At 29.7% G+C, this 12,779-nt stretch overlaps 4 protein-coding genes across 9 annotated transcripts in view; 2 read left to right on the plus strand and 2 right to left on the minus strand.

The window, feature by feature from the left end:
• Positions 1–3,060, minus strand: LOC118069947 (nucleoplasmin-like protein). Of its 2 annotated transcripts, none has more exons than XM_035088324.1 (5): positions 2,900–3,060; positions 2,509–2,624; positions 1,923–2,136; positions 1,773–1,849; positions 1–1,088 (listed from the first exon to the last, which is right to left on the minus strand). In XM_035088324.1, exons 1-5 carry the CDS (start codon positions 2,919–2,921, stop codon positions 981–983), a joined length of 537 nt encoding a protein of 178 aa, XP_034944215.1. In that variant the 5' UTR covers positions 2,922–3,060; the 3' UTR covers positions 1–980. The 2 variants fall into 2 exon arrangements, with proteins under 2 accessions (XP_034944215.1, XP_034944216.1); XM_035088325.1 differs by lacking the exon at positions 1–1,088 and adding an exon at positions 1,289–1,592.
• Positions 2,619–5,003, plus strand: Gar1 (Gar1 ribonucleoprotein). The gene is made up of 6 exons (XM_035088322.1): positions 2,619–2,829; positions 3,480–3,661; positions 4,002–4,144; positions 4,228–4,468; positions 4,559–4,748; positions 4,823–5,003. The coding sequence occupies exons 3-6, from the start codon at positions 4,029–4,031 to the stop codon at positions 4,921–4,923; spliced, it is 648 nt and encodes a 215-aa protein (XP_034944213.1). The 5' UTR covers positions 2,619–2,829; positions 3,480–3,661; positions 4,002–4,028; the 3' UTR covers positions 4,924–5,003.
• Positions 4,975–7,144, minus strand: Larp7 (La related protein 7). The gene is made up of 2 exons (XM_035088316.1): positions 6,987–7,144; positions 4,975–6,756 (listed from the first exon to the last, which is right to left on the minus strand). The coding sequence occupies exon 2, from the start codon at positions 6,742–6,744 to the stop codon at positions 5,155–5,157; it is 1,590 nt and encodes a 529-aa protein (XP_034944207.1). The 5' UTR covers positions 6,745–6,756; positions 6,987–7,144; the 3' UTR covers positions 4,975–5,154.
• The window catches only part of LOC118069937 (zinc finger protein 568-like), a 13,885-nt gene continuing 8,025 nt past the window's right edge, over positions 6,920–12,779 (plus strand). For 2 of the 5 annotated variants that reach the window (XR_004690698.1, XR_004690697.1), the window contains exons 1-7: positions 6,920–7,619; positions 7,804–8,545; positions 8,616–9,580; positions 9,665–9,890; positions 10,139–10,981; positions 11,567–12,315; positions 12,420–12,589. Coding sequence is in view for 1 of the 5 variants with exons in the window: in XM_035088309.1 (XP_034944200.1) it covers positions 7,525–7,619; positions 7,804–8,545; positions 8,616–9,580; positions 9,665–9,890; positions 10,139–10,942 (2,832 nt within the window). In the remaining 4 variants the exon portion in view is untranslated. Of the gene's footprint in view, positions 7,620–7,803; positions 8,546–8,615; positions 9,581–9,664; positions 9,891–10,138; positions 10,982–11,566; positions 12,358–12,402; positions 12,590–12,779 lie in introns of those variants that run through there. The other 3 variants (XR_004690700.1, XR_004690699.1, XM_035088309.1) reach the window with 3 other exon arrangements.

The following is a 12,779-nucleotide window of genomic DNA, read 5'->3' on the forward strand; positions in this document are numbered from 1 at the left end:
TTATGTGAAATTTTTTTATTGTATTGAATATGTACAAAATAGGTGTACAGAGGTGCAATCGGTCGCACAAAAATTCCTCCAATATGCTTTCAGACTTTCTACTTTGATGTAACAATACACAACAATTCAAGATAACTTCTTGATCTGTTGTCTGTTATCAAATTATCAATCATTGATTAAAATAATATTCTCGAGTCGATCAAGAATTCATATTTTTTGCAGTATTTAAATACAAATTGTTAATTAATAATTAATAATAAACATACGTGCTGATAATAATGAGGTTCTTTCGAATAAATGACACCATTTATTGATAATTTTTCATTTTTACTTCTAATTTATGTCGCTTTCACTCAGAAGATAAGCTCCTTCAAAATCGTCAAACATTGATCACAATCACCACACTTATTCTTATTTTACTTTGTGTATGGAAGAAGTCATTGAGACATTTAAGAAGACAAAGAAAATGTTAAAAAATGCAGTAATGCACTCGTCTCTGTACCCACGAATTTCCTGAATAAACTGAACCACAGATACTCGATACCAAAATTGTCTCTAAAACAAGTATTATGTAGTAATTCGTAGAAGAAAAATGTTCCTTATACAAAATATACATAATGATTTAATTTTTTATGAATGCATTATGACTATTAACATGGAATAATTATATTATAAAATAAAAATCAAATATCTTTATATTTATCTTTGATAAAAAAAGACATGATTGCCGTTGCGTTAATAAAGTAATAAATAAGTTGTATCGTTACAGTATGTTGACTATTGAAATCTTTTATGTGACTCAAGTCTCCTACGATTGATAATCAGATGGTCCAGTTGAAATCACAAAATGCGTGGATGATTACATTTGTTTTATAATTCGATGAAAAATTATATTGTCGCGCAACAGCGGATGATAATAATGGACTTACTCTCAATAGCCTATCCTAACATTATATCTCCTTTTACTTGCAGACAATTATTTATTTTTTCTTGTTCTTATTGGCCTGACTTTTTGTTTTGGCTGGTGAGGACATTTTGGCATTTTTCTTCTTAGGTTCTTCATCCTCGTCATCTTCACCTTCAGAGTCCTGCGTCATTAAAAATAAGTATTGTTGAAACTATTTACACAGCTGAGTATCATTTACATCAATCCTAGACATGTATGTTCACCTCACCTTTAGGTAAAAAAAATTGATTCTCGAATAAACAAACGCCAAGATGGAAATCAGAGGAATTATTTAATGTATAAAATAAACAAAGAATACATAGTTATTATTATTTTCAAATAAAATAATTTATTTCACGAAAAATTAAAAATAACAGTTTTTTAAGTGGAAACATAAGAAATATTTTTAATGGAAAGTCATCGCGTCTGAAAAATATTATAGTTTAATGTTACTTTTGACGATAGAAATAATGAAAATAATTAGTGAATTGTTAAAAGAGCCTCTGCATCATAAAACTTAATCTAATGGTATGATATCGCTGCCATCTGACTAAATGTTTTACTTGTCTATTGCTTCATCCATCTTGGCGCGTTTGGTGCCATTTTTTTTACCCTCCGCGGTTTGCTTTCGTTTCTTTTGTGAAGCCTGAAATTTTCATTATTCTAATTTATACTCCATATCCCGACTAATTCATTAGTTAAAGCACACAATGCTATTTATATTATATTCAGGCATAAAATAATACGTCAACTATATCAATAAAAATAAGTTGACGTTCAATGAATCTAATGATTGCATAAATAAATGATATTGAAATCATCTTACTTTATCATCATCTTCGTCTTCAATGTTTTCCTCATCCATTTCATCTTCCAAATCATCGAATTCTTCCATATGCGTACCTGTAGGCATATTAATACAAAAATTATGTAATCATTCTTTAAATAAAAATATTAAGCATTGAAAATTTCCTACCCAACAAGTTGTGGCCGACTATATGGATTGGTCCGCTACCTCTAGCCAACGAAAAAGTTACTGGTGGATCAGGAAAACTAAGGTCAAGAATAATTTGTTCGGTCTTTCCTCTTTCCAATAAAGCAATTGGCGTTTTAATAGGTCCTTTTAATCCCATTGCTTCAACTTGAAGAACGTTAAGTTCACCAGGTTTGGCATCAGGTCCTAATAAAGCCTTTAAAAAAAAAGATGAATACATTAGCCATCATAACATAAATTCAAATTTACTATTGGTAATTGGCGCGCAAATCAAGTAATCCCAATGGCGGCTGTTATGCCCTTAGAATAACTGTTGTTAGCGTCGGTGACTCACGACCTCAGTACGAAAATTTAGGAAATCTCCGTTGACGCAATATATCACACAATAATTAAAAATAATTTATGAATTTAATTTGTCATTATTTAATATCATAAGAGTGATAAGGAAACAAAAAGAATCGAAACTATTTCAAAAACATTGAGTCACTATATGATGTAGTCACGCATACACCACACTTAAACAATAATTTTTACTAATATCTATCTAATTGTGATAAAGATAATATACCATTTTGATAATAAGCTTTTGATCAACACCAAAATGTTGATTGGCGCCATCCGTATCATCATTTTTGTGTTCTGGGTCCCAAACTTCGTTTGTATTGTTCCCTTCAAGAGTAACTCCTGTGTACACAATAAAAGATAAATTATAAAGTGTCAAAGTTTAATTATTATTTCATAGTTTTAAATAGATTTTGAGATATAACTCAAATAAAATGCTATCGATAGATAATTGAATACTAAGTATCGACAATGGGCTCGTCACAATGGCCGAATATCAGCCGGCGTCCCGTAGTATGCGTCGCTTACTTGTAATGACGAACAAAACGTAAGTAAATAGATTTGGTATGAAATAATTACGTATCCTGAATGTACTGATAATTAATTATAGAACTTACCGTAAAGATATTCTTCTGCCATGGTGATTGTAACAAAATCAACGGATTTTTAACGAGAATGAACAGTTCTAAGAGAGCGTGCGTCGAACAACTTAGAATAACTGACGAGAAATTGGTGAGAGACGCCGCCAGCACACACAACCGCCAACTAAACCATAAACTATGCACACAAAAGACACTGTAGAAGTAGAAACTGACGCATGCGCTAACATCTCTCTTGGATTAGCGCGAATTTAAATATTTTAATTATTTTTTTTCTCAAAAAATTTTGAAACTTTATTACGAGATGTTTTGATTGTATACTAAATAACTTTCAATTTATCATATTTTTTACAAAAACTAATGGGTTTATTTGCAAGAATGAACGTTTCAATCGTTAATTAATTATCTGTTTTCATGTAACGACGAAAAACCTTCTGGTTTGATTGGCTGTAGGGAATTGGAGAGATATTTTTCGTTTATAATTAATTTTCTGTTATAAATAATCAAACTGATAAAAATTCATGATAAATTTATATTTATAAATAAATATAAATGGATAAGTAATAAACTTTGAAATTAAAATATTTCTTTTTATTAGATAAACAAAAATAAAGCTTCGCTCTAAAATCAACCAGATGGCAGTGATACAACAACGAACTCGTAATATATATAATTGATTTAACTATAGAATGTCCATGTGCTCACGCGTGACATAAAATAGTAAATAATTTTCTCCAAAAGAACTTTGGAGCATTTGTATACATAATTTATATATTATTTGTAAGTATTGAACTGATTTTATATTATTTTACATTTATCTTATGTTTCGATTTGTTTTAATAGAATTTTCATAGAATTAAACTGTTTGGATTAAGCTTAGGTATAGGTTAAGTGGCATAACCTCATGCACCATATTTTTTTTCATTCAAAATATAAATATTGATATAAATACAATATAAGTTAATAATTTTTTATAATCATTCTACACATAATTTATTCTGATATTTAAATTTTAAAACATACCCTTTCAGTCATTAATTCAATAGACTGTATACAATTTATTACTACAATAATGTTCAGCATTGTTTTTAATATATTTTTATATTTTTTTTTATGGTAGATAAAAAAATTTATATTTCGATTAAAAATGTCCTTCCGTGGTCGTGGAGGAGGAGGATTTAATAAAGGGGGAGGTGGTGGATTCAAAGGAGGAAGAGGCGGTGGTGGTTTCAGAGGAGGACGCGGAGGCGGTGGAAATAGAAGGTATTATAATATTTACCTTTCATGATTAGCTATCAAAATTATTATTACAGATTTTTTTTTTAATGATATTATTCTAATTCTAGCTTTGACCAAGGTCCACCAGAAACAGTTACTCCTTTGGGACATTTCGAATGGTCAGTTCAAGATGATTTAGTTGCTAAAGCAGATATTGAACAAGTACCTTTTTTCAATGCACCCATTTACACTGAGAATAAACAGCAAATAGGAAAAATTGATGAAATTTTTGGCAATCCTCGTGATTACTATGTAACGATTAGGCTGTCAGAGAATATAAAAGCATCAAGTTTTGAAAAAAATGTTAAGGTAAGTTAAATTAATATCTATATACCCTGTAAGAAATAAATCGCTTTTATAGAATTCAAGTAATAATCAGATATCGATAAATGTTTTTAGGTGTACATAGATCCAGCTAAACTGTTACCTCTCCAAAGGTTTTTACCAAAGCCTCCAGGCACCGTAGAAAAACGTCCCTCACGTGGCGGCCGAGGAGGTCGTGGTGGTGGCAGTGGACGAGGTGGCCGTGGAGGTGGTGGTAGAGGAGGTGGAGGATTTGGAAATCGAAATAGCAGTGGTGGTGGCAGAGGTATTATCAATTTAAATTATTTTTATATGTACGGTTCAGAATAATTCAACTTAATATATTCTTTAATGTTTTAGGTGGTGGCGGCGGAGGATTCCGTGGTCGAGGTGGCGGAGGTGGATTTGGTAGAGGCGGAGGTGGTGGAAATCGTGGTGGTGGAGGAAGAGGACGATGGTGAAAAATATTTTTATACAATTAAAAAGATAAATTATCACGCCAAATGGCTTCTTATTTTTATTAATATACTGATGAACTTTATATTTCGATTAGAAAACCTTAACAATAGTTATTTACATTTTTTTGTAAATATAATTAAGTGATTCCAGACATTCTTCGATAATATACGATACGAATGAATCTTCAAATTAATTGAAAAAATCACTTTTTCTATTAGACAGAATCTATATTATTATGATACCTCATCAAATTTAATATGTTTCCCTAGCTCTTTTTCTGCTTTCTTCAATAACTTATCTCTTCCTCTTTGCTTGACTCGATCTTTTTTTGTCAATTTTTCTTCTCTATCCTTCATCATTTTATCCCAATAGGCTTTTTCTTCTTCTCCTTGTAAAATATTAACAGTCTTATCATCTGCGTATTTTTTAACAAAATTCTCTGATGCTTCAGCAGTATCACATCGAACATATGCACAAGTGTAACCATCTCTAACATCAATATACTGTACTCCAGGCTCATTACGTAGCTCATTTTTAAAACTTTTTGCACTTGAGCATGGTTCATCTAATTCAATTTTAGTAATTAAGCCTTCAGCAAATGTAAACTTAGGCGGTTTAGAGATTTGTGGATTTTGTTCTTCCTTTTTAATATTATCATCAACTTCCATTTTATTTTCCCTCCGATCATATGAATTCCACTGATTCCATCGAGTCTTTTTCAAATGTTGCTTTAGCTGTTTCATTTTATTTCTTTGCAACTGAAGATACTTGTTTCTTATTTTTTTCCATTCTTTTTTCGCCATTATACGAAGTCTATATTCAGTTATATCAGGTTGTTCATTTCTGGCTCGATTTTTCCTTTTCCTCTTCTTCTTTTTCTTCTGTTCGTCCTTTTCATCAACCTTATCATTATCTTCAGTTTCAACTTCATCTCCTGTCTTATCACTTGTATCATTATTTTCAGCTGTTCCCTTATCTTGATCAACGTTTCTATTATCAGATCCATTAATTCGTGGTTTTTTTACCTTTGACACATCTTGCTCTAATTCAGACTCAGACTCTACTGGTGGAGGACGCTTTGATATCTTAACATCTTGAGCTATAGGTTCTGAGCCAAGGTTCATGTTATCTAAACCACTCGGTGGATCATCCTCAGAAAATGTTGTAATGCTTAATAAACTCTCTGGTGCTGTATATGATGGTAAAACACAGCCTTTATCTTGAAATGCTTCAAGACATTTATCAGCATCCTCCGAAGATTCAAATTCGATAAAGGCAAATCCTTTAATTTTTTTATTGGTCTTATATCTTGGAATCGAAACATATGCAACTGGTCCAAATTGAGAAAAAATACTTATTAGCCAATCATGATCAGCATCAGGTGGTAATCCTTGAACGTAAATTGTACAAACGTCACAATCTTCCCGAATATTAATCGGAGTAATTCGACGTACTTTGGAGCGATCATCAGAAAGAGCTAAAAATTCAGAAGATTCTAGTGCTTTGGCAATACGACTTGTTTCATTAGTGAGTGCTCGAATTTTATTGAATTGAAGAAATGTATCCAAATCAACATAAGAATCTTCTTGTATCAAATTCGCCAGGAATCGATCTTTACTCAAATTAGCATCACTAAAGTAAAACTCCATTTGCTTACGAATCACTGCGTGTAATGCCTTTTTTCGGAGACGCGGTTTTCTTCGTCTCTCTTCATTTTGATTCACTAATGCTTCTTGGGTTTCAATCATAGAATCGTGAACTCTTGGGACTGGAATTGATTCTGAAGCCAATCCCGAAGAATTTTCTTGCTCTTCCATAACCATGATTGCGGATGTCTGGAAAAGGAACAGCAGATGAATTAAAAATTATCTCTACAGCAGCAGAATTATTTTTTATGATTTAATCATTTTTTTGAGATTAGAGAATTAAGAATCCCGACTAAAAACTACAAATTTTTCGATGGTTATAAATATTTATAAAGAGCACCATCAAGAATTAGAAATAAACCAAGCTTAGTTACATTATTTAATTGTAATCGGTAATGAATGATGTTTGAATAATTTACCTTTATGAATATACCTTGATTAATGTATATAGAGCATTATTATATGTAAACAAACCAAAACATTTGTTTAAAAATTTTGATGCTTAGAGTGCCGGTACCGTAGCAAAAAAATTGGCTATAGTTTGCGCCGTGACTCGAGATAATCCGTGATACTAGATTTTTCGAATAAATTTATCCGTGATCATATACATCTGTCGGGTATAAACACTAAACACTACGCTCACGTAATAATTAAGCAAGTTTTTTTTATTTTTTTTGAATAAAATTTAAATATCACTTAGGAAAAACAGCTGATGTCGATTCAAATCTAAATTTACAGACCACTTTTAAGAACTACCTGTTGTATTATTCATGCTATGACGAAGAGTGTATTACTGTTATATAGTAATATATACGAAAACAATCGTTTCGATTGTTATTTACATGGTACTAGGAATCATATGGTTGTCAAAAATCAGCAAAGTAAACATTAGTTTGCTAATTATCTAAAAAAATTAAAAAATTCGTGGAAACATTTGAATAAACAAATATTTGAACAATGAAAATAGTTTGTGCATCATCATCATGTAAATATTCATCCAAAAATGAAGATTCCAGCAATATTATTTTTATCAGCTTTCCAAATGATGATACGTAAGAATTTCTACCTTAATTAAGCCCATGATTTGTAAATTAATATTTTATTTAAAACTTGTTAAATAAAATTTTATAAACTTTATTTTTATGTATTGAAGGTGGTTGATATTAAATTAATGATAATTTTGCTTCAAATTATTTATATTATTAATATTATATTGATTAAATTTGGGATTTGCAGATCAACTGTTTGGGCCCATCATTGTGGCCGACCAGATTTAATGATGAAATCAAATGAAGAATTACATAAAAATTACTACATCTGTGCAGATCATATCGAAGACCGGTATTTTATAAGCAAAACAAATCACATAATGATTGCTCAAGGTGCTGTACCAACACTTTTTGAAATAAACAATGAATCTCCTCAACACTGTCATGATCATTCAGCTTTGAAACAACAGTATTCCTCAGATCATGTTATAGAAACGTTGCATTTGGATAACTGTATCAATAACGTAAATAATACATGCTCATCTGATTATGTGAATACGGGAGATTCCACGTATCAAAATGCTATGTACAATTCTGATTTACATGATACAAATAATCATGTTGATGAAATAAGTAGGAATGAAGACCAACCAGTTGATCATACTGATAATAATTCTTTGAATTTTTGTAGCATAAATATTAATATTGATCAGTTTGATGATGTGACAATAAGGTTTAATCATTTATGTCGAGTTTGTGGACAAGGAATCAATCCCGGTGATTTTGATTTTTTTACTGGCAAAGGTGCTGAGCTTAAACTTATCGAAAAAATTCATTTGCATTTACCAATTCTGATTGAAAATGAAGATTCAATGCCACAAAAAATTTGCACTGATTGTTATGAAAAATTAGAAGTATCTCATTCTTTATTTATCACTTGTTTAAGAACGGATATTAGACTTCGAAAATATTTAAATCTTTCTTGCAAGGTAATTTTTTTTTATAATTTATAATCATTTAAATGAATTTCGTTACTGATGATTAAATATTCTATTCCAGTATAACAATGAAGATAGATTTCGAGAGTTAATTGCACTTCATGAGCTAGAAATAAATAATGAAATGTGCATTGATGCTTCTAACGTAGAGGAATTGCCAATATCTCAAGAAAAAGAAAAACATAATGATGCATTAAGTAATGAGACTAATAAAAATTCTACCACCCATGATATAAATGTTCAAGATCACCAATCTGTTATTCAATGTCCTGAAAGTAATTTAGTATCTTCAAAAATGGAAAATCGTTTTAAATTTGTTCTACAATCAGATTTAAATAATTTAATACTAGAACCTCTACAAACTATGCAGAACGATGTTCGAAATAGCTCTACTAATACTTCTGTTGTACAAAATGTGAATATAGTAATTAATAAGGAATGTCGACAAGTAATATCTCTGAACGATAATAGTGATAAAATACAGAATCAATGCGATGATACTCAAGTATTAAATATAACAGAGAATAATTGTCAAGTTAACTGTAGTGTAAGTAAAAATTTATTTGAAAATAATAAAACTTGTGAAGAAAGTGATAGAGTTTTATATAAAGAGAGTTCAGAAAAATTCCAATGTGGAAAATGTGATAGTAAATTTATTAATCAAAAAGAATTAACACAACATGAGTTAATACATTTAAAAGAAAAAAACCCTGAACAACAACGACGTTGTGGTCATTGTTCTGAACCGTTTTCCAATAGGAAATCATTACAAACACATATGGCAGAAAAACATGTTGGACAACAACTCCTTTTCAAGTGTGGTTCATGTGATAAAATTTACGAAAAGTGGTCGAGTTTAGATGTTCATGAAGCAACTCACCGACAAGATAAACCTTACCTTTGCGATCTGTGTGGTAAAAGTTTCAAGCATTCGAATAATTTAAGAGGTCACAAACGAATACATTTAGACATTTCGAAAAAAAAAAGACACGTCTGTGAAATTTGTAGAAATGCTTTTAGATCAAGGTAAACTAAATAAAGTTTGCATAATTTTTAATAAAATTTTAAATTTTAATAATTAAAATTTATATTTAATAATTTTTAAAATAGGTTTCATCTCAAAGAACACATGAATCAACATAATGGAAATAAACCTTATGTGTGTGAGCAATGCGGAAAAGCTTTTTCAAAACGAATTCAATTACGACAACATCGTCTTTCCCATGGATTGAATAAATACGCCTGTCCAATTTGTGGAGTAACGTTCAATCGTAGAGGGAATATGAATACTCATGTAAAAAGACATAGTAATTATGATGGCATGTATACTTGTAGTGTGAGTATGAATATTTTTATGTATCAAAATTTATTTGAATTCGAGCTTAAAAATTTTTTTGCTAATTATCAAACACTTTAGTTTTTTAATTCTCACTACTTATTAATTATTAATGGTTGAATCATAACAACAAACAATTGGCAATAAAAACATGTCGAGATTCTTTACAAATATAAAAAATATAATTTATTTAATATTGATGCTTAATTAAATCCAACGATAAAATTATTTATATAATTATTTTTTAGGTCTGTGAGTATCGATGTAAATCAATGAGTGAGCTTAAATTGCACCGAAAGCAACATTCAGACAGTGATATCGCAGAAAGTATAAAAAAAAAATGTAGCAATAAACAGGTATGGGACTGTAAAGTATGTTCTAAAGTATTTCCAAAACGCAGTGCATTGTTAAATCACGAACGTACACATGATGGAACACAAGTAAGAGTGGAATGTGATAAATGCGGAAAAAAATTATCAAGTAAAAGTTCTTTGAAGTACCACATCAAATCAGTACACACATTTGAACGACCACATATGTGTCAATTTTGTGGAGATGTATTTATTTCGAAAGAAGCTCGGCTCATTCATGAACGAATACATACTGGCGAACGGCCATACTCCTGTGAATTGTGTAATATGCAATATCGATGTTCCAGTCATCTTAGTCAACACATGAAAGTTCATTCCGAAATACGACCTTACGTGTGTGGATATTGTAATAAGACTTTTGCACGCAAAGGATCAATGACTGTCCATGAACGGATTCACACAGGAGTTAAACCATTTGTCTGTAATATTTGTGATAAAACATTCATACAGAAATATGATATGATAAAGCATGCAAAAACTCATCAAATTAAAACATTCCGCTGTGAAGATTGCAACGAATCGTTCCCAACAAAGACTGACATTTTCGAACATTTTGAAAGTGTTCATAAGCCAAATTCTTTAAGTTCTTCGATTGACAAAGAAGAAAAATTACCTGAACATATAGAAACATATTCAACAGACGTATCACATACTAATAACATAGAAGAATCTAATACATAGATTAGCAAAATTAAAATCACCCATATTTCTTGAACATATGTATGTATTCAAATTTTTAAACTCTGTACATATTGATAAAGTTATTTTACTATAAGGACATTTTAAACATAAATTGAAAAAAAATTAGATACATATGTATGTCTTTTTTAATAATTTATTATTATCAATATATAAAAATCTTACGAATTTTCAAACTATAAAAAAATTTTAACATAAACAAATAATATTTCAGGTTTTATATTAATACTTTTACCAATCGAAATATAATTATAAACACCCAATACGATAAGAAATGAGGAAAAAGTTTTATACAAACTTTTCTTTTACCTTGTTTTAATCTAGATTACAGTGATATTATTTTTATTTCCTCAGTCCAATATCCGTTTTAGTTTGAATTAAATTTAGCAAGACTCGAATTCGTCAGTCACGAATAATGTTTATAAAATATTTTTAATTTTTATTCATACCTAAAATTAATTAACTCATTAATATGATATTAATTTTAATTGATAATTCACACTAATAATTTGATATGAGTATCTGATATGGAATTTGGTATTAGTAAGTTCTATTGACTCAATTATTTGACAAAATAATCCTAATACAAATACTTGTTAAATCTAGGTATCAATAAAAGCAGCTCAAGTATTTTATACATACTTGAATAGCATATTCTCAATGCTCTTAGCATGATGAAAAAATATTTCCTAAACCTGCTGATTTAAAAATGGTTAAAAATTTAATCGGATCTGATGAACAAGTTCTAAATGGGATATTCTGAGGGACGATCAATGCAACTTGTGCTCCATGAACTTTTATGTATTTCTGGCAAATCCACCACAGAATAATTAGTGAAACAAAGTGCCAACGAAGTTAAAATTGCCAGTTTTATTAACGGAAGTATCTCTAAGTTTTATTCATTATTTTTATTTGATACATATACATAGTATTTAAATAAAATTACGAGTCATTAATACTATACAATAAATCGAGAAGTTGAAAATAATTTGTTCATTTATGTACTCTACAATAATTGTAGAAATTAATGTTATTATATGAGTAGTGCTATTTAATAGAAATAATTATCAACTAATACAGTGGTTGCTGACCACTTTCCCCAGCTAATTGGCTGTTCTTAATCTATTTCATAAAGTTTGTTTTTATCATTTTCAATTTGTTATACGTTTTATGATGGTTGTTATATCAGCTTACCAACATCCAATTCCTGAATCATATGACAGCACACCACCTGTACTGAACGCTCCAGGGTTGGATTATGTTATGTCTAGTGAGGATATTACGCAAGATTATATTTCTACGAATCTACCTGTGGATGCTTTTTTACAGTTACATAGCCATTTAATGACAATCAGGTAAAATAAATAGTTAAAAATTTCTTTTTCTTCTGCTCATTATTTGTTATACAATTTAATTATAAAATGATTCATAAAAATTCATAGAACATTAATTTTGTTAGAAGCTCGGATTAACGTGTGATGAAAATGCAAAGATGTGCTAATTCAATCTAGATCTAACACACCATTGAATGCAGTCCATTTATCTGGAAGAGAAATATTGAGAATGTATCCGTATTCAATTATGGCACATCTGTCGTCGATTTTTCTTCAAAGGAATATTTCAAGAAAAGTATATATATATCAGAAATTTATAAAATTCTTAATATTTACTGTCCTTTATCTTTTCTAGTTAATTAAAAACCTCGTATAAATTCATTAACTTCTTTTCTTAAAGTTCTCTATCTCTATGAAATTAAATAATACATAGCAAAGAAAAAGGTTTTGAATCTAGAATTTTCATTGTATTTTCTGGAACGAAA

This window comes from Chelonus insularis, unplaced genomic scaffold (genome assembly GCF_013357705.1).
Source record: "Chelonus insularis isolate UGA/USDA-ARS -01 unplaced genomic scaffold, ASM1335770v1 contig_493_pilon, whole genome shotgun sequence".
Taxonomy (NCBI): domain Eukaryota; kingdom Metazoa; phylum Arthropoda; class Insecta; order Hymenoptera; family Braconidae; genus Chelonus; species Chelonus insularis.